The sequence below is a fragment of the Neopelma chrysocephalum genome, unplaced genomic scaffold, assembly GCF_003984885.1.
Source record: "Neopelma chrysocephalum unplaced genomic scaffold, ASM398488v2 Primary Assembly neopelma1_26, whole genome shotgun sequence".
Taxonomy (NCBI): Eukaryota; Metazoa; Chordata; class Aves; order Passeriformes; family Pipridae; genus Neopelma; species Neopelma chrysocephalum.
This window is the reverse complement of record NW_020897695.1, coordinates 18,185-43,406: the sequence shown is the minus strand read 5'-3', so window position 1 is coordinate 43,406 and position 25,222 is coordinate 18,185. Positions and strand designations below refer to the sequence as shown.

Genomic DNA, 25,222 nt, shown 5'->3' with positions numbered 1-25,222 from the left:
CCAGTTCTTGTAATGTGAAGCTGTCCTTTCTGCCTGTTGCCTGGAAAATACATTCTTTTGTCTCTGGGGAGCAACCCAAGCGGCTTTCTATCACATTTCCACAAAATCAAAAAAAAATGCTGCCTTGTGGCAAATATCTTGTCTGATACATTAAGAAAAGTTTTAAACTGAAATCAAATATGTGTAAAATATACAAAAGTTGTGACAGAGCTGGCATGATTAGAAGTTACATTTAATTCTATATCCAGTTCTTCAGAAACAGTCAACTCAATCTTTTTGAGAATTTAATCTGCACTGCCAACCACTTCCTCTAAATCACAAAATGCTTCTAACATCAGATTACAACACTTCAAAGAGCAGAAAGAAACAATCAGCCTTGCAATTGAAAATAAGAAATTAGCAAGCAGACAGCAAAACCAAGTAAGAAATGCAAAGAGTTAGCGCTACTGGAAATCTAATCAGGATTTGCGTCAGATCTCACCTCACACTTGAGTAATATACCAATTTCTAGAACTAACAGAATTAAGATTCACTAGGCAAAAATAAAGTTGATTCTTGCCTTGACTGGGTTTTATTTTTCTAATCTCATTTTGTTTTTATCAAAAATGAAAGCAAAGAAGAAGAATCCAAATCCTCCTGAGTTTCATGTCAAAAATCAACATGTGCTGCCCACACAGTGGTACATGAGATTTCCATTCCTATATGGTACAGCCTGACATAAAGACACATCCTGAGATCTATTTCACAGTTTATCAAGTATGAAATAAGGTTAAAGATTTCACCAGGAAACCATAAGTGGTTTCATAAAAGTCAGAAATAACTTTGCTTCAAGATACAAGGTGCAGAAGGTGCCAGAGAAAAATCAGTAAAATCAGCTTATAATCACACTGAATGTTGTTTTTAGCAAAGTTTTGTTGCTCATATCTACAGAAAAAGAGATATTACATGGCAAGCAGAATTAAAAAAGAAATATGGTCCTGTATTTGACATGCAAGATACCAGTCATAACAGAAACCTGCAAACCCCACCTTGTTCGTTTACCTATCAAGCTTGTGTATTCCACTAAATACTTGGAAATATTTTATTGTCTTAACCTTAATGGAGCTAAAAAAAAAAAAACAAACAAACTTTAACAGTGCACGTTCAAACAATGTTTCTTCCAAAAGCCTGGAGCTGTATACTGGAAAGGAGTTATACAGGCTCTGAAAATTTCCTTGTCTGCCGTTGACCCATTTCCTATTATATATACTCTCACAGATGCTACAGGAGATTAATTTGGATTCAGAAAGAGAGGAAAAGGAGTATCTACTTAAAATAAAGAGAAGGCAAACACTTCAAAGAAACATTTCTTTACACAATTGCTCACTATTTCTTTTTTAAAGGAGGTACAACTTAAATTGCAACAAAAAAATTGCATATCACAAGTCAAAGGGATTAAGAAGGATAAACGAAAATTTCTTCCTCGGTCTACCTACCAGTGCTTTACCAACCCATGCCAAAAGTCTGTACATTTCCTCTACCTCTGAAGCATTTGCAGAAAAGTTCAGATTTGAAATAAGTAAACCAAAGTTCATCACTATACTGACAAACTTGAGCCACTTTCATGCATGCAGAATAGCACTCTGAATTGCAATCACAGAAACCCACCTGCCTCTTTGTTTGCCCCCTCTAATACCTGACATGATTATAAACATCTGTAAGTAATTATATTCATTAACACTGTACTCCACATGACATGCACCAAGTCTACACTGCTGCTGAACAGCATTTATCATCTGGTCAAGGAACACTGATACTCATAACAGCATCTGGCCACAGTAAATGCTCTGGGTACAATGAAATGCAAGAGCAGAAAACTTATACACTAGGAAAGGGCACAACCCTTTTGCATTACGTACAATTCACATGGGCAGGAAGGCTGTGTTGACACAAACTGAGAACATTTACATGCGAGTGTGACAAGGAGATCAGGGAAGCTGGGCCTGCAGGAATGGGGAGAGAGAAGCTGACAGTCTTTCCAGGAAGACTAGGAGTCCTAAACTGAGCAAAAACATAGATATTAAGCACAGAGACAGGAAAGTCACAGTTACCTTCTTACTTCTCATTTTCTCTATAAGCAGAACTCAGTGGATGGTGATCCACTTGCACCACCCATCTCCTTTTATAGGAAATAACCCACACCCAACTTCAATGCTCCAAACCTCCTACAACTCAGAGTGAGAGACACAGAGCATCAGAATGGTATTGCATAATGGTAGACAATTTATTTGCACAAATTCTCCACACTCAATATTTCAATGAGGAAAAAAAATCTATTGTATATTTCTCTGCAGCCTGCACCTACATCACATCCAGTCAGATTGGCTGTTTCTTTGCAGCCAATCTCTCATCGCCACCTTCAGCGGCATTTATGAACTAGAACCTTTTAAAATCCGAAACTTTTCTATCCAAAGGTCTCTTGAAAGGACTAATTAAAGCACTTCAGTCACACAGTGAACAGATAGAAAAGCACACCCAAAGTTATACTTCCATAAAAGTACTGACATCTATACTTTCTTCTAAAAGGACATCTTTTGTATAAACTCCAGCTCACTGCACTAAGAGTGAAGGTAAAGTAACACTCTATTCCTCAATGCATTACCTTTCCCACTGTATTGAAGCACTGTTGCTTAGAGCCACTGTTCATATGCACAATCTCCCTGCCATAAGTAGTTGGCCCTACTAATGCCTACTCCTCACTACCTTGGTTAGACAGTGTCATACTTCATCATGCTCACCAACAAGAAAGATTGACTGTTTGCATTACCTTAAAGATGTCACTGAACCAGTCAGCAAGAATTTGCATAGTTGTGTCCATATTATTTTCTGACACAATTTAATTTCTTTGTTTTAACACTCTTCCACTCAAAGAACTGTTGAAATACCTCCTGGGTCATATGCTTCAGATTCTTGACCATATATCATCTCCAGGGAAGTTGTCAGCTCCTGTGTTTCAAGTAAATCCAGCAAAAACAGTTTTGCAAACAAAGTGAATTCTGTGACCATGTATTACCTACAAAAATCAAGATATTTAACATAGAAAAAGTTAGCACTATCTGCTGGTATAAAATTATTTTTACTACGAAGGTCTCTTTCTATGTCCAGTGAAGTATATTTTACATTCCACTTTCCTTTGAGATCAAGTGCCAGTATGTCTACCAGAAAATGCAATGCAGAAAAGGATCTCAGAGATCATAGAGTTTGATTTTTGTTCCTTGAAAACATGGAAAAAAAAGGCACCACAAAAAGCTTAACAGCTCATAAGTAGTCGTTTGTATTCTAGTTACTTGTTCCCTGTGGACTTTAAAGTCATATTCATCAGGATAAAGAACAAAATGGGGTTCAATATATAATGTTCCTTATAGAGCTGCTCAACTTCAGAAAACAAAGTGAATTTGTACTAAGAAATAAGGTGAGCAGCCGAGGAATGCTTCTGAATGTAAAGTCACTTGTCAGGAACCTTTTAGACCCTTGAGCAACCAAACAGAACACCAAGTAAAATGACTGACACTACCACCAGAAGCTGGAAAGGGGCAGCAATGGACTCCCCTTGCTGAGGGCTGCAGGTACTGTGAAGGTCAGGAATTGACTTGTAGGACTACACACGATGATCCTGCAACCAGACCCAGCACTACAGACACACCACAGCAAAAGTTCAGATTGGGGCCAAAAGAATAAGAATTTCCTCACATTATAATTAACTAAATACAGTGACCAGAAAAAGAACCAAACCAAAACAAAAAAAACCCAATCCTCCACTGAACAGTATTTTATAAAAATTACAAAACAACTTTCACAACAATAGCTACTACAATGAACAACATTCATTCAGTATAATAGACTGTTTCAACAGCAATTTCCTACTGAGCCAAGTGACATGAGCTTTGTACAAATCTGCTTGTCTACAAGCAAACACCAGGAAAAGGTTTGTGCTAAATTTATGGAAGCTATTGAAATCATTCAAGTGCACAACAGAATTCTCTCCCATTTTTCTGAGTAGACGGGATTCAGTACACCAGGATACACATAGACAGAAAAATGGCACAGCAAGGTAAAAGCCAGGTTCAAATGGAACAGTCTGAAGGAGGGAGGAAAAAAATCAACCAATTTAACAGCAAACAAAAGTAGGTAATAGAGCAGAGAAAACTGCTCAGTAACAGTTTCATATCCAATATCACAGTCTGTTTACAAAAATAATAGCACTAGTCACACCAGGACAGTATCTGCACATATTCCATCAGGCTGTCTTCAAGGAAAGAATCCTGTAAGTTAGGTCCTATTTCATCCCATTTATTTTTCATACTATAAACGCATTTCTCTAAAACACTAGCAACTTCATCAGCATAGGGATACAGAAGCAGTTTCCAGAAGGATAACAAACTACCATATGAAGATGGCTCAGTGGCCTATGTGCACTTGTCCCAGCCACTATCTCTAAGCCTGGTAATTCAAAGGGAGCAGAACAAGCTACTACACACTATCCATGAGGCAAAGGAGACTTGCTTACTGATAGATAACAATTGTTCAGCTCACACCCTAGTTTGCTTTAGGGTAATTTATGTGTATACTTCCACTCTCAGCTTTCCTCTCAAGCAATGCAGTATTGTCACTTGGAAAGCATGGAGCTTATCAACTGGTTATTTCGGTCCTAGCCAGGTGAACCCAACCGTGGCTGAAGCTGTTTGAGCTGGCCAACAACAACTCTCACCAGAAGGTATAAAACACAAGTCAGAAGAGATGTCTGATGAAGAAGAGAGTTTGCAATACACAGGCTCAGTGAGAGGCGCATTAGCTCCCAAATTTCTCCTCTGAGAGATATGGAAAAATACTTGTTTCTCTAGGACAGCACAGCATGACCACTTCAGCTCTATAAAATTGCAAACAAGGTTCTCACTAGTATTTGGTAAACATTTATTTCACTTTCCCTATATGGGAAAGCTATTTTGGCCTTCCAGCTCCAAACACAAGAGAGGACCATGGACACAGTTAAGCTAAAGCTCAACGTTTAATTAACACACTTAGCAGCATTTCGGTACCCCTTCAAACATTTTCAAAACACTCTTAAAATTTCACTTCTGTACAATTACGTAGAAGATGCTTGATGCCTACCACCTAGTGGATTCACACAGTATAGTCTTTAAACACCACACAAATATCCCAAAACTAACACAAAGCAGAAAAAAATATACAAACAACACACAACAACTTTCCTCTATCTGAAGGAGCAGGACTCTCACAATGTCCCCAGTGATAAAAAACCATGAAATGCTACCTATGCAGTATCTTTTTCCAATTAGATAACAATCTGTATATCAGACTATAAAAAAAAAAAAAGAGTATGAAACATTTTATTAATGGCATTGAAAAATAATTCCATTGGAAATTGAATAATTCCATGAAGATTTGAATGCTTCACTTTATTAATGCTGCTCCAGTCTTATACAAACTTATATGCAGACTGCAATCTTGGTGATTATTCACAAGAATTCAATCTCATATATGTGTGGATGAATAAATCTCTGGAATTTGTACAGACAAGCTGCCCAAATACCAACATCCTTTTTTGTCTCTCCATACACATTTGCACAGTCAAAATCAAGGCAAGTAATATTTCTGATGTTAAAAAGAAGAAAATAAATTGTTTCTAATAGCAAAGTCCAGTAACACTTCTATTGGCAAAGTCCTCTTCAAAAGTCCTCACTGCCTCTACAGAGCCTATTTCCCTATCTACATCCTTACTTTCTGGTTTTGGGTTGTCTGAGAGGGAAAGAGACTCTTGGTAGGAAAGCATATAATCAAATCACACAACACACTACCACAATTTACAGGATAACTGCATTGACTTTTTAATTGTAGGTTCTCTCATTAACAGCCATCTTCTAGTAAATATTCTGTGCTTAGTGAAGTCTTGTTAATCACCCAACACAGTACCATAAAGGAAAAGCTGTTCCCTAAATCCAGGATCTAGATAATAATTTGCCTCTAGAAACAAAACATCTAGGAGACCAAGATCACAAGTAAATTAAGTATTACAGGAGTCAGATGTACAACTTACCTTGGAAGTGTTACCTAAAACTTCATCTGCTGCTGTCAGTCTCCAACTATAAAATGCTTAACATTGAAGAAACACCCTCCACAGATTCTCAGAGTTTCAGAATCTATACTGATCAAAGCAATCTCCTTACCTGTAACACTCTTGAGGGCCCAGAGAGGGCACTTGATCCACTTCCAAAATTATTTCTTTAACTACTGAATACAAGTTCTGCTGCGCCTCATCTTGCCTGATAATCAATTCATCTCTTTCATCCTATGCAGAAAGAAAAGCAAGTCAGCAACTCTCACCCAAAGAATGTAGAAAGTGATACAAAAAAAGCAGTAATCCTTGCGAAGTATGAGTAACACAATACATGCCTGACTAGGAATGAGTGAAAAAGTTAATTTTTTTAACCTCCGCTCCTATGGCATGACCACCTTGCACAAATACAGCACCCTTCACAGTGTAAAGATATGACTACATGATCAGAAAACTAAAGAAACAGTTTCTGCATGACTGTTGATAACAGTGGGAATCTTAACTGCCACTGAAGATTTAAAATGTCCTGGTTGTCCTGTAGTTTTTGATTGTATTACAGAAATTAGAATTTGGATTATCCACACTTTCATACATCCAAAATTACATCCACAAAATCAGACTGCAAAAGTTTTCTTACTAGAAAAGAATACTCTAGAATAAAAAAATCTTTGTCTTCTAGTAGGAAAAGCAGGTGAACTGTGAACTCCCTACTGATTATCTGCAGAAAAATTATTAAATTAAACATAATTTTCTAGCAACAAAACAAAACAAAGCTTCCCCTGAATGACTGGCAGGATTAGTTCTGCTAATAGGAGAAGAACCCCATATTCATAACAGACAACATACCTATCAGACTTACCAAAACCAAACCTTTTGAAATGGATGAAAGAAGTTAAAAATCCATACTTGGAAGCATGCTTGCAATGTTCTTTTCAGAGTGATTTAACTCAACATGCCCACAGATATATGAAAACACATATGAACATGAAAGATCCAGCTGCAGCTTTATGGACCTGCTGTAAAGATTTGCTACTTCCTTCTACATCCATCTCCAAAAATAAAAAAAAAAAAATAAAGTGATTGAAGTAGCTATAACATGGTGTCCTGATATGTGTTCCCTTCCCTATCACGCACACATATGCCACTTCAAAACCTTGGAAAGTCTGGTGCGGAGGGCAATTATTAGTGAGGAAACAGAAAACAACAGAAGAGTTAACCATAGCACTAATACCATGGAGCCAAAGAACAGTCAAATGAACACCTCCTACTAACAAGAAATATATAATATAAATGTATCTGTAATATCAGTATGTATACACAAACACAGGTTCAAATGTGGTCTTCAGTTTAGTTTATTTAGTGAAATCTTAGAAATGGACTTAATCAGCAATTTTTAAGTATCCACCATAGACTAGAAATCTTTTACTAGTAACAGACAAAGACAGAATGAGATCCAGTGGTTGGAAATTGAAAGATGGACAAGCTCCAACTGAAAATAAAACCCCAAGTTGTAGCACACACTGCTTTATAAACAGAGTAGCAATTGAACAATTGCTGTAATTCAGCCACACATTAATAGCCTGGATAATAAAAATCAGTAGATTAAGTTGAACTACAGAAGGTGAACAGAATGTATTGCTTTAGCACTTAAAAACATGAAACAACAACAGAAAAGATTTAATAGGCCCTCCTGCACTTTTGGCCATCATTGGAGACTTCCTGCTGTTTTTTGTGCATAAGGCAAGAGCTAGTTTGTAAACCAATTCTGTAACATGCTGCATAAAAAATAATAAGGACCCCTCATCATAAAGAACACTTTCCAAGACTTCTACAGAATGTTACTTCAAAAACTAGAGCAATAGACACTTAATGTAGCAGAAGATTCAACCAGGCAACCAAACTCCAGCTAATACCAGTTAAAGCACTAGAGAAAATTTAACAGTCTACACATGACTAAACGACTATCAAGGAGCTCAACAGATGGCTCAGGAGCCACGGGACAAATCTCCTTCCAACCTGTGTACATGGCCCAGATAATGCCCATTAGATAACTTCACAGAGCATTAAGTACACAAGCAGTAAAGTAGTATTTTAATAGTCTGCTTTACAAAGATGCAAGCTCTTCACAGGAGTAAACATTACAATTAAATTCCTTTAAAACAGACTAAAGGCTTCTCAAATTACAAAATTTAGTTCATTAAACAACAACAACAAAACTCACAACACAACTGCACAAACACCACCACACAACCAACCACCAGACTTAGTAATATCAACTTCCAATCTGGCTCACCATCTTGTTTCTGATAAGTATAGCGATTCTAATGAAAGTCCACAACAGCAGTTTTTGGCTCCCTTTAGTGCAAGTTACTACTTTGCAGTATATGGAATAGCTAAAGAAAGGTCTGGCATCAACATCCATCCTTAAATTGTTCAAATTATCCCAGCAACCCCCACTTTTTTTTTTTAATGAGCAACTGAATAGTTCCCCTTTTCTAAACATTAGCATGACTATTTTTTCTTCTTTGTCACCAAGAAAAAAAAAAAGCTGAATATGTACACTACAGTCTCCAATAAGTTTCAAAACTGAAATCACAAATTAAGGGACACATCCATATAACACTAACTACAGTTTCTGAGAAGTCAGCATGAATATTACACCTTATCACTATGAGTACCTACTTACACTGCAGTCAGGGGAACTTCTAATTACCCCTGTTTTTTCATCTGTAAAGCTGCCATTCTTTCAGTAATACTTCTGTAGGAGAGCTGGTAAAATGATCATCACCACTACATTCCTCTTGGACACAGAATTTACATAAAATTCTATTATTAGTTTTGAATGTATTTTAAGCATTTCCATAAATACTTTATTAAAAAAAAAGTTCCAGTCTTCCATCTTCATTTTTGGGACAATATCTAGGAGAGACACAGTTAAACCACCATAAACCAACTAAGAAAACACAGACAATGAAAACTGAAATAATGCCACTTACTCTGCACTCAAACTTTATTGGGTGTACTCACACCTGGGATAGTTGTTTGAGATGCATTATGTTTCCCCAAGCAAAGATGTTCACTTCCAAGAGCTTAAAAATAAATGAGCCTTGTGACAGTGAGAAAGGGCACCAGCGCTTCAGGGAGGTTAAGGGAAGAGCACAATGCTTAGGCAACTGAACAACAAGATATAACTTAGTAAAGCCAATTTTGACAGCTAGGTTGACAGATTGAGCAGAATTAAACACTCTGCTTTAGTTTAATAGCCAACTATTTCATCCATCTGTTCAGGTTCACTGGACTTCCTGTTTGGGTTCACTGGACTTCCTGTACACTGGATTTACATGTACTTCATTTTAACTGAGCAGGAAACGAAGTCAGTGACATCATCACACTTGGTTGCACTATCAAAAATGTCTGCTAGCCAACCTATAGTCAGTATAATTTAAGCAGGTATGATAGGCAGACTAACAAGCACACCATGTACTGTGTGCATCTTGGACATTTCTTGTATTTGAAAATACAGTAGCCAAAACTCTGTGGCATGGTACAGCACAGAAAAGAGATTCTAAAAAATCAAAACTACTCTCAGCAAAATAAAAAGTTAAGTCACTACACTGCGCACTGTAGGGACAGGGAGGGCAGGAGAGGCGGAGGGGTGGCACTGTGTGTAATAGAAAGCTTAGAATGTGTGGAGCTCACAGTTGGCACTGGCACAGTTGAGAGCCTCCAGGTAAGAATCAAGGGGCAAACAAATAACATGGATGTCATCATGGAAGTCTGCTATAGACCTCCCAGCCAGGATGATGGCGTTGATGAGGAAGAACATATTCTTTGAGGAACTAAGGAAAACTTCCAGGTCAAGTGCCCTTGTCCTTGTGGGGGACTTGAATTTGCCAGAAATTAACTGAGAGCATCACACAGCTGGTACAACCCAGGCCAGAAGATTCCTAAAAACCTGGATGACAACTTTATGGAACAGGTCATAAGGCAGCCAGCTTGGAAAGATGCTTTCCTTGATCTGCTGCTTGTCAAGAGAGTGGATCTCATGAAAGAAGTGGAGATTGGTGCCCATCTTGGCCACAGTAACCACAAAGCCATCAACTTTAAAATCCCTGTTGACAGGAGGAAAAGTGCCAGCAAAACCTCAACTCTGGACATGAGGAGAGCAGACTTCAGGCTGCTCAGGGAATTACTAAGTAAGGTCCCCTGGGCAAATGTTTTTGCAGGTGCCAGTGCCCATGAGTGCTGGTCACTTTTCAAACATGAACTCCTAAGGGCAGGCAATTCCCAAATGTCAGAAATCAAGCAGGCAAGACAGAAGGTGCGCTTGGATGAACAGGGGTCTTCTCTTGGAAATAAGGCAAAAAGAAAGGTGTATGCCCAGTGGAAGCAAGGTCAAGTGACATGGGAAGAGTTCAGAGATGCTGCTTGCCACTGTAGGGAGAAAATTTGTGTGGCCAACGCTCAGCTGGAGTTGAAGCTGCCAGAAATGTGGGGGACAATAAAAAGTTTTTTCAAATACATTAATGGCAATAGTTGTCTTTTGTCTTTCCTCTATTGAGAAAAGACAATGCAGAAAGAATCGTGTCTTGCCGATACCATCCAAGGCGTCTTTCCACTGTGCCTTTTGCAACCAGACTTGTCTATCTCGCATTGGCCTCTTTAGCCACCAGCACGCTTGTAGCAAACGTGGGTAGAGCCCTTCCCAAATCTTTGTTCGTGAAGCCTAGCCATGAATGGCAATAGGTAGCATAGAAATATCATCAGCCCATTACAGGATGAGGATGGTCACCTCGCAAACAAGGACAGACAAAGGCAGAGGTGTTTAACACATTCTTTGCCTGTCTTCAACTCAGATGATGGACCAAGGGGGTCTCAGTGCCGTGAGCTGGAGGACCATGACTGTGAGAATTATCAATTCCCAGTCGAACCTGAGATTTTGTGGGATCTGCTGCTCCAGCTGGATCCCTACAAGTCTATGAGGCTCGATGGGATTCATCCAAGAATCCTCAAAGAGCTAACTGATGTCATTGCAAAACCTCTCTCAATGATTTTTGAGTGGTCTTGGGAATCTGGAGAGGTCCCAGATGACAAGAAGTTGGCAAACGTCCCAATTTTCAAGAAGGACAAGAAGGAGGATGGCAGAAACTACAGGCCTGTCAGTCTCAATTCAAGCTATGGAGAAGATTATTCTGGGAGGTATTGAAAAACACCTGAAAGACAACAGAGTCATCGGTCACAGCCAGCACAGCTTCATGAGAGAAAAGTCCTGCTTATCAAGTCTGATTTCCTTTTATGACAAGGTAACCCACCTAGTTGATCAGGGGAAGCCAGTTGATGTCATCTTTTTGGATTTCAGTAAAGCTTTTGATACAGCTTCTCACAGGATCCTTCTGGACAAACTGTCCAGCATACAGCTGGATAAACACATCATGTGGTGGATGAGCAACTGGCTCACAGGTCGAGCACAGAGGGTAATAGTGAATGGGGTCTGGCAACAGGACCAGCAGTCTGTCACTAGGGGGGTTCCACAGGGCTCCATCTTGGGCCCTGTGCTCTTTAACATTTTCATAAATGACTTGGAAGCAGGACTGGAAGGGATACTGAGCAAGTTTGCAGATGGCACAAAACTGGGGGGAGCTGTTGACTCCCTCAAAGGCAGCGAGGCCCTGCAGAGAGACCTCGACAAATTAGAGGACTGGGCAATCACCAACCAGATGAAGTTCATCAAGGGAAAGTGCCGGATTCTGCACCTGGGATGGGTCAACCCCAGATGTACAGACAGGCTGGGAAATTAGATGCTGGAAAGCAGTGCTATGGAAAGGGACCTGAGAGTCCTGGTCAATAGCAAGTTGAATATGAGTCAGCAGTGCCCTGGCAGCCAGGAGGACCAACCGTGTCCTGGGGGGATCAGGCAAAGCATCGCCAGCCGGTCGAGGAAAGGGATTGCCCCACTCTGCTCTGCACTGGGGTGGCTTCACCTTGAATATTGTGTCGGGTTTTTTCATTGCAATATAAGAAAGATATCCAGCTCTTAGAGAGTGTCCAAAGGAGGGCGATGAAGATGATGAAGGGCCTTGAGGGGGAGCCGTATGAGGAGCAGCTAAGGGCACTTGGTCTGTTCAGCCTGGAACAGAGGACACTCAGGGGAGACTCCATTGCAGTCTACAACTTCTTTGTGAGGGGAAGAGGAGGGGCAGGCACTGATCTCTTCTCTGTGGTGAGCAGTGACAGGACTTGAGGGAATGGCCTGAAGTTGTGTCAGTGGGGGTTTAGGTTGGATATTAGAAAAAGGTTCTTCATCCAGAGGGTGGTTGGTGCTGGAGCAGGCTCCCCAGGGAAGTGGTCACAGCACCAAGTGTGACAGAGTTCAAGAAGCATTTGGCCGATACTGTCAGGCACATGGTGTGACTCTTGGGGATGGTCCTGTGCAGGGCTGAGGGTTGGACTCGATGATCCTTGTGGGTGCCTTCCAACTCAGCATATTCTGTGATTCTGTAATCTGTGTGGCACTGCAAGACTAGCATGATGCCAATAAAACTCTTGTTCTGTATCCTTCACTTGCCAAAGACTTCAAAATACTTAAAACAAACTCCACAAGACCCTTAAGATGTCCTGCTTCCAGCTGCTACCTAATTATCTTGAAAACTACATTTATTCTTCAGGGAGCTCTACACTTCCAAACACGTTCCCACTTGCATACCCCTTGCAGCACTTGGGCACTCTGGGGGATACCTGACATCCTGCAGAACTCCTGTCTTCTTTAATTTTCCTGATTTAAAATATTTGTGACACTGCTATGACAACTTCCCTACTTCAGATAGCAGGAATTTTTTTTACAACAGCATGTTCTTGGAAAGTTACGATTTCATGCCACCATTCCTTTCCACCTTATCTTAGGCAACCAGGAATAATGTCAGAATGGGTGGGGGAGCCTGGAGGACTGTGGAGGGGGTTGGTTTCTGAACAAAAACAGATTTTAAGCCACACATGAGGCCACATTGATCACACAAGAGGGTTACACCAACACTTGTGGAGCTACCAGAAGCAGCAAAGTGCTGTAAGCTCCTTTCAGCAGTATTTTGAGTATTTTGGCAGTGTAACACACTACAACTCATCATGCAGACATGACTTCATTGTTAGCCATCCACAATTGAAATGGGAGACAATGTCCAGATCGTCTAACATATTCCAAGAAATTAGTCCATCACTCAAATAGTCTTCAAGAATGAAACACTTCTTCGTTATGTTTGTCAAGGAAGAATGCTGCTTGCTGGGGTTGGCAACGCAAAACCAAAACAAAACCACAAGCCCAAAATACCTCACACACAGTGTCACCAGAATGGCACCAAGGAAACCATCGCCTCTATTGAATAAATACCTTTGAGACTATTTAGTCACACCACAGAATCTGCATCCGTCCTAACTTTGGTCCACATTAACAGTTTTCTTTTCCTCAATCTCCAGCTCAACTGAGTCAAAGCAAAACTGTCCAGTGGGGTGAAAGCGATTTCTAACATGGTTTTGCTTTACTTATGGGCTGTTATTCAATCGGACTTATGGACCCCACTGAGCTCAATCATCCTGTAAGGTAAACATATGTAGGTATTCTTCCCAAGAATGCCAAGACAGTGAAAGGATTAAACAAAAAGGTTTATTTCAGATGCAAGGATCACTTTTTTAAGATCGTGCACGCATCAGGCCCCAGGTGCAAAAGGCAAAGCCCCTCCTCCTTCGGGCTTTTTCTATCTTCTCCCTCTTCTCCCCCACTCTCTCTCTGGCCCAAGGAGGCCTTGTACGTGTCTACAAACGTGTTATCTCTCTGCATACCAAAGAGCAAGGCTGAGAACTTCTCTTGTTATGCGGGGAGAGGAGGGGGAGCATACAAACTGCCTTTGAGAAAGAGGCACCACCTCAGGCAGAAAGCCGTCCTAGTGAAACGAGTTCTAACTTCCCATTACAAATTCTTCCGGAAATGTATCTATTCCTACAGTCCCATGTAATCTCCAGAAAACTACAATTGCTACTATCTCACATGGAATCATTACACAAGAAATTTGTACAAGGAAAACTTGTGCAAGTGAATCCCTTAGCAGCCCTGCCTCCTGGGTAACTCACAACCTAGCTATTCTTCTGCACACTACTCCCCTATACAGGAAGCAACATTAAAATATCATCTGTTTATTAATGCTTATCTCAATGTGGTCAAGTTTAAACATTTGACCTGGGTTTTAGTAAACAAAGGAATTTCTTTTCACCAACAGGAATCAAATGTATGCCATGCTCTAGATGTTTTCCATGCACAAGCAACAAAAACAGAACTTACTTGGGTTCTCCTCATGGCTCAATGTTTTCTATTCCACTTCACAAGCTGTTAAATTCATTTTAACACAACAAAGCTTCTTAAGCAAACATGTTTAAAATGGTTTAAGTTTTACCTGAAAATAGCCACAACACATTCTCCTAGGTGCACAACTACCATCCCTTCCCTGCCTTACCACAAATCCTGCCACAGACCGAGGACACTTCCCGTTCCCAAAAGCAGCACATACCCATCCTCAGCAACACAGCCAAGCCTGCACACCCACGCAGGCTCCTTCAGATCTGTGGCTCCAGAGAAGTTGCACTAGATGGCAGCTTTCCCCTGTACAAGTCCATCTTCCTATAGCACCGCATTTCCACACCGCTCCCCCCTGTGCTCTCCATAGGAGGGAAGCACACACTACACTAAGTAGTTGCATGCTGCTACAAGAGGTTTTGAAGACAGGCAACGCAGTTGCAGAGCCGATGTGCTTTCTATTACAGCACAGAACCCTTTAAGTTACCATGTTCTGATTTCCTTATATTTCTTTGTAAAATCAAGGGTGTCAAAAAGTGTAGGTTTAACACATATATACAAAAAAAACCCCAAACAACCTGCCACAAATACATCAGTTGTGGCAAAGGTAGCAAAGCCTTCAATGTTGTCTAGCAAAGCAGAAATGTTTCCGTGCTGTGCTCATGCTGTCCAGCTACACTTACAAGACTAAAATACTCTGTCAATAGCTGTCAAATTATAGCTTCTGAGAAAAAAAATAATTTCAACCTACCACATTTCTGCATAATTGAATCCTCTTTTAAGCCAAGTCATATTCTGTCCAAATCCTCTGCAGCTTTTCCAAGGAACACAGAACAGTGAGAGAAACATCTGTAACCACTTTTACGGCTTGTGAGAGCTGCTCCCCAAAATGACTATTCTTTTTTATGTGCCTAAGTTATAAGGAAGAAACAACATTGTACAAGAATTTTTTTTTCACAACTCAGGCAGTTTAAAAATTAACACTATTCAGAACTCTTGATTTTGAGATAGCACCTGCCATGTTAATAACTTCATTTCTTTCAAAAAGTAACAGCAGCAATTTGTCTCATTCAGCTGTTAATTTTTTTTTTTTTTTAAGTGAGGAAGGATCAAGAATACATTCATGATACCTCAGTATTGACAAGACTGTACATGGAAATTCCCTCCTGCTCCTAATTTTCCTTTTGTTCTATTTCCTCCCTTGGTATTTTTTTTAACTTGTCTTCCACAAACACATGTACCAATTTACACATTCCTTCTTAAGGGGATGATGGTCACTTCTATTTCAAGTCTTCTTCCCACTGCACTTTTGTCTCTTTAAAAGTAGAAGGGTAATTTGGGTTACCCAAAGATATACACCTCTCCCAGCAACAGAGATATGCAAGGAACTCTGACTACCCAGTTACTTCTAACAATTTACTAATTAGCGTCTTCCTTGAAGATGGAATCGAAAACTCTTCTTGCTACAGTGATGGTAAAAGGACAGAAGTGAAGCAAAGTTATCTGATAAACACTGAGAAAAAGATCATGCAAATTGCAGTGTTGGCTCCTAAAACATGCAAGTTTCAGCCATGGCTTTGGGAAATACTCCCCTCTTCATAGAACACTGCATTTTTCTTAGAAAATTAAGAAAACAAAACTTTTGGGAAACAAAAAAGCATGCATGGCTTCAAGAGATAAGCAAGGCAATGATTAATAATATTATTTTAGAAAAAAAATACATACCTAACTTTTTTCAGTGCCTTCACCCCAACAGCTAAACTTCTTGTTTTCATTCCAATGTAAGTGCGTTGTTCAAAGCTTTCAGTTTTCTTAGATGATTCCTTCTCTATGAATTATTTATTATTTTTGGAGCAGTGTTTCAACAATGTCAGGGAAAGACAGATCAAAAGTCACAACAGTCAGCCAAGGCTGACTAACATGAAGACCACAATTTAGACTTTTGAAAACTAGAGATAAACACACACAGAGCTGGCCCTCCTCAAAACACTAATAACAAAATGCCTAGAAAGACATACAAACCAATGAGAATAATTTTATTATTAGCTTTGTAGGGCTTAATAGTTAATTTTATTCCTCTCATTTCAGTAGTGGATTTGTTCAATTACTCCACATTTACTAGCAAGTCTTCAGACAACATGGAATTTTTTTCTTCCCCTGTTGAAAAATTCCTACCCGTTAATTCAGGGAAATCAAGTCCAGGGTCCCATTAAACTCCTCACTCCCATCACAGCCACACCTCTAAATAGTGCAGCAAACCTCTCATTTTACCTGCAACTGGCCTGACCTTCCTACAAGGAGTATCCTTAAGAAAAAGTAAGGAATACTCTTGACCCAAAAAAAAGCCCAAGCACCACACGAGGCTATATTCCTCCAGGGGCAACCTAAATATGAAAACTCCTGCTCTAATTCCACAGAGATGTTTTTATAAACTGCACTTTGGGTAATGAAACAGACTGTAAATGTTTTTAGCCTTTCAGACTCATTTACATGATATTAAAAAAACAAACAAACACAGACATGCCAACAAATGAACAAAACAAAAACATATAGAGATATAAATAGGTTTGTATTGGCAGATATGCATCCAAAGTCTTATGACAGCAGGGTGTTTTTTGAAGTACCCCTCAAAGCCACCACCACACAATACCCTTCTCAAATAAATCCTTGCCTACCATAGTGTTTTTAGCAGGGAGGAAATATTTTCTTACTTAAAAGAATATCCATAACCTTTTCTTTTCAAATAGTTTACTTGCAATCAACACAAAACAGAAATTAAAATTTGTAGAAAACAGGGTGTTTTTTAAAAATCATCAGACTATATGTAAGAAATGCTTCTAAGATTTTCTTGCATTTAAATGGTTTTTCTTAGCTGCAATCATGTATTCTGTTGCTTATTAATTTAGTTTGCATAGAAACAAATATCATATCTTCAGTGGATGCAGAATCTGTGCAATGACAAGTTAGTTTATGTAGAAAATAGATGTTCTAGGAGAAGTTAACCAAGTAGAAAAGCTAGTTATGACTAGTTTTAGTCCGCAAGGAAAAGAAATAGCTGTGTGCAAATCTGGGGTTTGGGGATGTCAAAAGGATTTACAAAATGGAAGATTTTCCATTCATATCTGTAGGGATAAGAGTTTGCACAACATTTTTCGAATTCATGCATACATAACATCTTTTCACACAATCTCTTTATACTTCTGCTGTTTATCACACTTAAAACCATTCACAGCCTTTTTAAGCCTACCAGTAACTATTACTAAGTACTGTGCTTTGCTTATAATGCTAGGAATCTCCCCTGGAAAGAAACATAAGCATCCTTTCTATTAAGCAGCAGTTAAGGAAAGACTGATTTTTATGCAGTTCTAAAATTCCACAGCTGCTATGATTCTGTGATGCTTACAAATTTTCAGCCCCACACACAGAAAACTGTTTTTCCCTCTAAATGAGGAAAAAACAAAAAAAAAGAAAGGCAAAGATCACACCCTTACACACAAAGCAAGTTTTTAATCACCAAGTGGTTAACCTGAACACCTTCATACAAACCAGAAGTTGCATCAAGTATGGTGGCAAGCCAGCACATACACCAAGGGGAGCTCAGGTCCAACCTGGACTGAAAAACCTGTGCTAACACATATTGACAGCATCTCCCTGCACCAGGCCAAGACAAGTCTTCACTCAACCAGTTTAATCCTTCTCTATTCCAAAGAACAGTTCACAGCTGAACTGCAGTATGATGAAACCATAAGACAGAAGCATTGTCAGAAACACTCGCAGTGAGAAGTATCCACTTTGCATTGCCGTATACCTGAAGTTCACATTTCAGCTCTTGAACGTTCAGTTCTAATTTCTTCTGCTTCTGCAAGAGATTTATATTCTTCCTTCCGAGAACTTGTTTCTCTTCAGACAGCTTCTGATCTGATCTTATTTGTCCCAAGCTGGTGTCTGGCAGTCAGGTAGAAGCTAGAATATTTTCCTTTTAAAAATTAATTAAGATGAATTAATTAAAAAAAAAAAAATCACATAATTTGCAGACAACCCTTTGTATGTTTTCCCCATCACTAACTGAAAAGTCTTTTCCATCCAAAAACCATACTATAATACACTTACATCTTACAATGCACACTTACACTACAAACCCACAAAAGTCAAAGTCCATTGTAACTCAAATCTCCTATCTACTAAATAAGCCAAAGCACTTCAGAGTTAATGTTGGGATCTATACCCTAAAAATTGTTTTTGTAACAAAGACAAGTGATGTAAAGCCATCTGTTTCCGAGTACTGTGACAATACCGTACACTACCAAAGCTCCACTAGATCCCACATCAACTCCATCCTCACCTGCACGGCTTTGGTTACATCCCAGCTTGTTTCCTTCTCAGGCATACCACCCCAAAAATGCCTGTGATGTGCAAAACATACAGAAATGGAACAGCGAATCTCCTGACTGCCTCCTGCTCAGGCCGGTCAGGACAACTTTATACACAAAAGTGCCTCAACACTGTGTGCCAAAAAGAAAAAAAGCCCTCTTCCTTATTTAAAATCAGATCCACAGCATACTTGTAGCTCAAAAAACAGGGCAGATCAAGGTATTGATATAATTCAGGATGAGGCACTTCACTGTAAAGTTGGAATATGTTGAAGAACACCTCATTTCATATTACTATATATGTTAACAGCATAGACCTGCCTAAATGATCTAACTGTAAAACAGACTTTGATACTGTGCTGATATGTGGGAGGGCATGCCCTCAGATGATTCTTTAAAATGTTCAAGAAGCTCAAATTATGGAACACTGGCAAATTCTAAATAAGTTTTTTGGTAGAACCTTATATTTCTTACACCATCTCAACTTTCTGAATGCCAAGTAACATTTTTCCCACCCACAAACATTTTCCTCAGCAGCCCGTTGTCATGGCAATCCTAGCAACTGCAGGACAAGTCTCTTTAAAAAGATTTCTGACAACAACTGTATCTGCCAACTTACCACCACCTCTTGTCAATGTAATTACAAGTTGCAGACAAACCGTTATCCCCTAAAGCTTACTTCAAACTGTGATTGCTGGCTTTATTTCTTATAAGCACACATTCTTACATTCCCACACAAATAAATCACCATAATATGTCTGTCCTGCTAGGTAAGAGTACTTTTACAATCCATATTTTTGTCCAGTGAGTTCTAAATAGAAATAAATAAGGAGGGGATAGCTACAAAAAAGCTCAAGGACAAGCCTATGGAAATTACACAGATGCTAAAACAAGCAGCACTGCATTGGCTATCACTGCAAAATCTACTTAGAGGCCCAATATCCTGCAACCTTTACTTTCAGCTAAGCTTTCTAGTATCTTCTCTGCTTACAAGCTGCTACCCCTTCCTTCTTTTCAAAATCTTGCATTAAGATATATAAGAACTGTCTTTCAAAATCGAACAAGGAAGAGCAAGCTCTCCAAGCAGCAAGACTACTAAAGCATAGTTTTCTATGGATTAATGTCCTAATTCCAACCACCACAGCACGCACACATACTCATGTATTTCCTTTCCATTGAGTACCAGTACTACCTGATGCTGGAAAGAGAAGGATTTAAATTTGTATTTTAGGCACCCACTTCCATCTTCTGATATACCACCATCCCGGCAACTGGGCTAATCAGATCACTCACACTAGGTGCCCTGTGACATTCCACTGGCTTGCTTTGGGCCAAATGTATGGTTTCCAGTAAAATTCTGATTCCCTGAGCTGGTAGCTACTCGGTAAGAGCATCCTCTTGGGGTGCTGTACAGCACTTAATCAGATCTGTTTACCCACCGTAGAACTGAAACTTCTACCTTCCAATGTTAGTTTTGTGTGACAGCTACTTTTCCTCATCCTTAGTGTTTCCTGGAGATGTGTATTTTTTAGTAAACCCTGCCTTTACCACCTCTTCTCCAATATCTATTTTTTTGTATTCTGCCTGGGCAAAAATGGTACCATCTTTATGCTTGGCTTTGTGATGTATTTTTACTTCTTTTTCAAAAGCTAGGCTGCTCAAAAACTTCTTCCCCTCTAAAATAAAGATATGATGAAGTTGGAGACTCTGAAAACTTTAAGCTGAAATCTGCCATCTCTCTTCTGAGAAAAAGATGGCATCTTTAAAACCAAAACCCAAATAGCTGCACAGGTAAATCTTATGTTCAACACATTTATTCTGAAACAATGCTACTACCTGTATAACTACAACTGTGCCTGACCTAATCACTGTCAACATCAGACTGGACTTCAACATCAGTAGCTCTCCCTCAATGTTCAGCCTTGAAGAATTCAGTATCATAACTGACAGAAGTCCAAAGTCCCATCGACTCTCAATAAAAGTTGGCAAGTGGGTTATCCAATTCTTTTAGAAATCTACTTTACTCAAACTACTCATGCAGAAACTGGGAAATGCCAGAATTGGCAGACATCAGTTTCACCAAACAGTTTTGAAAGACTGGGGAATGTATTCAAGATCTTTGCAAGACAACTGCAAGAAAGTTACCTTTTATTGACAGGGTTTTCTTCTTATTTCCCTATCACTTCTGAAAACAAGCTGGTTTTGTTAAAAATTAAGAATGGAAGTTGTAGGGTCAGGAAAGCTACACAGAGCAAGCAAATAAAGCTTTAGCTCGAGCAGCAAGGACTATTATTAAAAAAAAAAAAAAGGAAAAAAAAGAAAAACATAAAACCTCAGGGAATTGACAACAGAGATTTTTATCTGTCTTAAGAAATCACATTTAGTAATGTCAATAGGACCATGCACAAGGGCTCTTGGGATCTCTTCTATATGATAGACAAGGCAAGCTGGACAGATGCTTCCTGCTTCCTCCTCCTCCCGCAACATCTGCTCCAAAGCCACTGGCTAGTGAAGCACAGGCAGTGCCAGTGACAATCCTTGAAGTGGCATGCTATGACTGTCAAAGGTGTCCCAGAAAATGAGACCACCACTGGTAAAACTTACTAGTCCTGTTGCCATCACGTCCTGAGACTTTTATGTTCAATGCTGGCCAGGAACAAGAGTGTTCCTACTCCCACCTGCTATTCTTTCTCTTAACCAAAAGTTTGCATAGCACCCAGGCATTCAAGCAGCTCATAGATATAAGTGAATTTATCACAGGTTCCATGACCAAGGGAGGTATGTTTTTCCTCTGAAGGGAAAGAAACAGGGGTACTTTGTTTCCTTAGTGCCAGAAAGAACTTGGGTCAGACAGAAATAGACTTGAGGCTCTGAAGATGGCAAAAGCGCACTCTAAAAATCACTTCCCCAGCACAATCTGAACCATTTTTGACAAAACCATTTAATTTATAGAGTCGGTTCACAGCAACAGATCAGACGGTCTTTCCCAGCGTGCCCTGCCTTCATAGTTAAACAGAGGACTCCTCCTGAGAACACTGTGCGGGTATTTGGCAGCATCTGCTTCAGGTCAAGTAATCCAAATAAAATAAAATCTGTTACTCACCTGGTCACACGTGTTTAAGTTCTCATCAGCTGGTCTGTGCAGTGCCCAGAGCCTGTACTTCTCATCAACACTGCAAACATTGCAAGTTTGGTGGAATTTTAACTGTGTTTGGTCTATTCGGAATTTAAGATTTTCCACAGTCAACGTACAACACCTGACACTGCATAATAAGATAAAATATAAATCAGCAGAGGTTATTTAAACCTCCTACAGAAATGTGCACTGACAACTACTAGACTATAAGCACGCTGAAGAGATCAGAATCTTCTATACTAAGCCCAGATACACTTCAGAGGAAGGAACTGAGAGAAATCTCTTACGCTGGTACTTGTCTAAAAGCTTAGTGACAAAACTTTAAGTAACAAAACAGATCTCTGCTGGCAATTATTTTCTCTAAAGGCTACAGTTAAGAAGCAATATAGAAGACTTTTTATGGCCAGATATGTAATCTAATGTTTCCATGCCAAACAGCCTGTCTAGAAATGATAATTTTAAATAGGAACTATTAGCCCTCTGTATCAGTCTCCTAATGCTGATTAGCAACTCTTTCAGGTCATTTCCATCAGAGCCAAAAGCTCCCTTTGGATGTTTGTCATAGAACTGCTACTAAATATATCCTGGTTATCTTCTCAAGAGTACTTTATCCAGCACATTCAACATTACAGATTTTTAAAAGATCTTTCACGCTTCCTGAGATGGAGCAAAGAACCACTTCTCTGAAAAAAGCATTGCTCTCTTGTGAAAGAAAAACCCATTAAGTATACTGGACAAAGAAACACAATTCAGCATTCTGTTTATTACGTTATTGTAGTATTTCATGAGTGTTAAAAAAAAGAACAGTGTTTCCATAATTTTACTGAAGTGTGAAGTCCAGCAAGACTTGCTCACACAAAGTAAGTGTTTTCTTTAGGAGAGCCAACAGTTCTTAAAGAGAACTTAGACAAGATAAAGAAAATAACTTAAACAGTGGTTGCATAGAATTAAAGCTTTAATATCCAGGTGAAAAAAACCCACATATACAAAAACTACTTACCTTACTAAAATCAGGTTTGTCAAAAACTGCATTAGTACGAGGACAAGCTTCAGTCAGCACACAACATATTTTCAAGAGGTCATTACATCTACTGACATTCAAAGTGTGGAGAGAGCATAAAAGTTATTAACTGTCATTTTTAATAGATATGTGATGGCTTATAACAGCCAAAAATTAAATCAAAATAGTTGCACAGCTGTTGAGACAAGTAATGCCCCACCCTAATCTTTCAGTCTTCATGATTTTAGGTGTACTTGCAAGCCTGCTCTCAATTTCTTCCAAGAATTAATGAAACAGATCTGGGCAGGTAATGTATCTCAGAGAAATAGTTTGCAATGAACAATTTTAACAGTTTAATTACCAGCTAGCTGTCTGCAGATCTTACTTACCAATCCTCACAAATGTTAGTATAGATGTGGTATCTGTTTTCTTTCACTACTTAATAAAAGGAGACAACAGCTCTGCCATACCTTTCATTCTCTTTACATGCAAGACTTGTGTGTTGGTTTGGCTGAGAGAAGAAGAAGTTTTTCAACTTACAACTTAGTATCTGAACCACTGTTAAACTAGGTCAATTCCAGTAACATGGCTTTCAGTAGACACCATTCTACTCATAACTCCAAGGAAAGGATCCAGAGCTCAGAGCTGGAAAGAAAACACTTGTGCAACCAAACATTTAGTTAACCTTAGAAGCACACTCCTAACTTTTGTACCTTACAACATTAAATAAAACACTGCAACTGAGTTTCAGCATGACTATTACATATAAAAATCCCTTTATTATAAAAAGCTATTCCATAAACAGAATGAGTAAAATTTGATCCCCCTTCCCAAATTCCTATTGGGAACATGGCAAGGAGCATTACCTCCACCAACTGGTTCAAAGCTACAGGGATGTTGACCAATATGCACACACTGATTAGCCTGCAGACCAAACAGGAAAGGCAAGATGTGGTACTCCTTCTGGATTTTCCCCTCTCCCTGCTGCACGCCCCACATCAAAGAAAACCATTAATTGTTTGGGGTTTTTTACTTTTTCTCACTCTCCCCATCCAACATCCTCCTGCCCATCTACACAAAAATTGACACTTTTAGGGTAGGAGATCCACCCCCAGCAGGACTCCAACTGCCTCGAACAGTATTCCTCAGTCAATAGCAAATATTTTAGCTATCAATTTTTTTTTTGATCTACCAAGTATTCAGGAAAGTGTAGCTACAAACTTATTTGTCCAACATATTCTCATTCATCATGCGTTCACTGGATAAAAATTCTTTTTGACATTTCAGAAAATAATAACTGTTTAAAACTTCCCTTTAAAAGGGAATAATAATACTTGCAATTCTGAAATTGCTCACTTATACAGAAACTTGCTGAGGGGGAGGAGATAAGATTAAACATTTCGGTTAAAATCAAATAGTTTTCTGAATTAACCTGTGCCCAAAATGTTACAGCTTCTTCAACATGGCAGCCCACAACATGGAAGCGTTCAAGGCAAGGTTGGATGGGGCTTTGAACAACATGGTCTAGTGGAAAGTGTCCTTGCCCATGACAGGGGTTTGGAACTAGATAATCTTTAAGAGCCCTTCCAATACAAACTATTCTGTAATTCTGTGATATTGAGGAAAAGAAAAAAATAAATTTTCCTCAAGCATAGGGTTATGTACTTGTTTGTTTCAAAAAACACCCCACTTTACCTTTGTCATACTCTGTGTCTCTATCTGTGACAAAGGATTCTGAAATCTGTTGATGAGTCTGATTCATCAACTGCAAAGTTAAACATTCTGATGGTGAGGTGAAGATGTGGCAGAGCTGATAAAGTGCCTGATAAAGGAACAAACAAGTGATACTATTGAGAACTTACCTAAAGCTGCTGAGCTGACGCAGCTGGCCTGGAGACATCTGACTGACAGTCAATCAATCACTGACTGACAGTCAAGCCCAGTCTCACTTTCTAATAGCAGGGTCTTCTAACATGTCCATTTTTGGTGTGTGTGTAAAGATTCCCCACTTGAGTGAGTCTGAGCAAATATTTGCCCACGGTTGTTGGTATGGGTGAATAACACCAATCTCTACTTAATAATTGTCTTTGCTAGTTTTAATATAATTGCTTCAATATTGCTTCAAAATAGTGCACTGTACTGTACTAGTAGTTATAGCTTCTATACTGTGTAGTAAATAATTCTGATTATGATATTTTAGTCTAATCCTTATCGTAATAAATATTTTTAATATAAATATATCTGAGGGGACCCCTGGTGGCCTAGT

General features: G+C 39.2%; 1 protein-coding gene across 1 annotated transcript in view; it reads right to left on the bottom strand.

Annotated features, from left to right (window-relative positions):
* The window catches only part of STK31 (serine/threonine kinase 31), a 34,856-nt gene extending 10,000 nt beyond the window's left edge, over positions 1–24,856 (bottom strand). The window contains 14 exon segments of the mRNA XM_027676102.1: positions 231–347; positions 2,871–2,931; positions 2,933–3,035; positions 5,591–5,652; positions 6,225–6,346; positions 15,202–15,361; positions 16,176–16,278; positions 18,252–18,373; positions 20,310–20,494; positions 21,924–22,001; positions 22,003–22,083; positions 22,957–23,056; positions 24,390–24,464; positions 24,819–24,856. Of these exon segments, the coding sequence (XP_027531903.1) occupies positions 231–347; positions 2,871–2,931; positions 2,933–3,035; positions 5,591–5,652; positions 6,225–6,346; positions 15,202–15,361; positions 16,176–16,278; positions 18,252–18,373; positions 20,310–20,494; positions 21,924–22,001; positions 22,003–22,083; positions 22,957–23,056; positions 24,390–24,464; positions 24,819–24,856 (1,407 nt within the window).
* Positions 24,857–25,222: the final 366 nt, after the last annotated feature.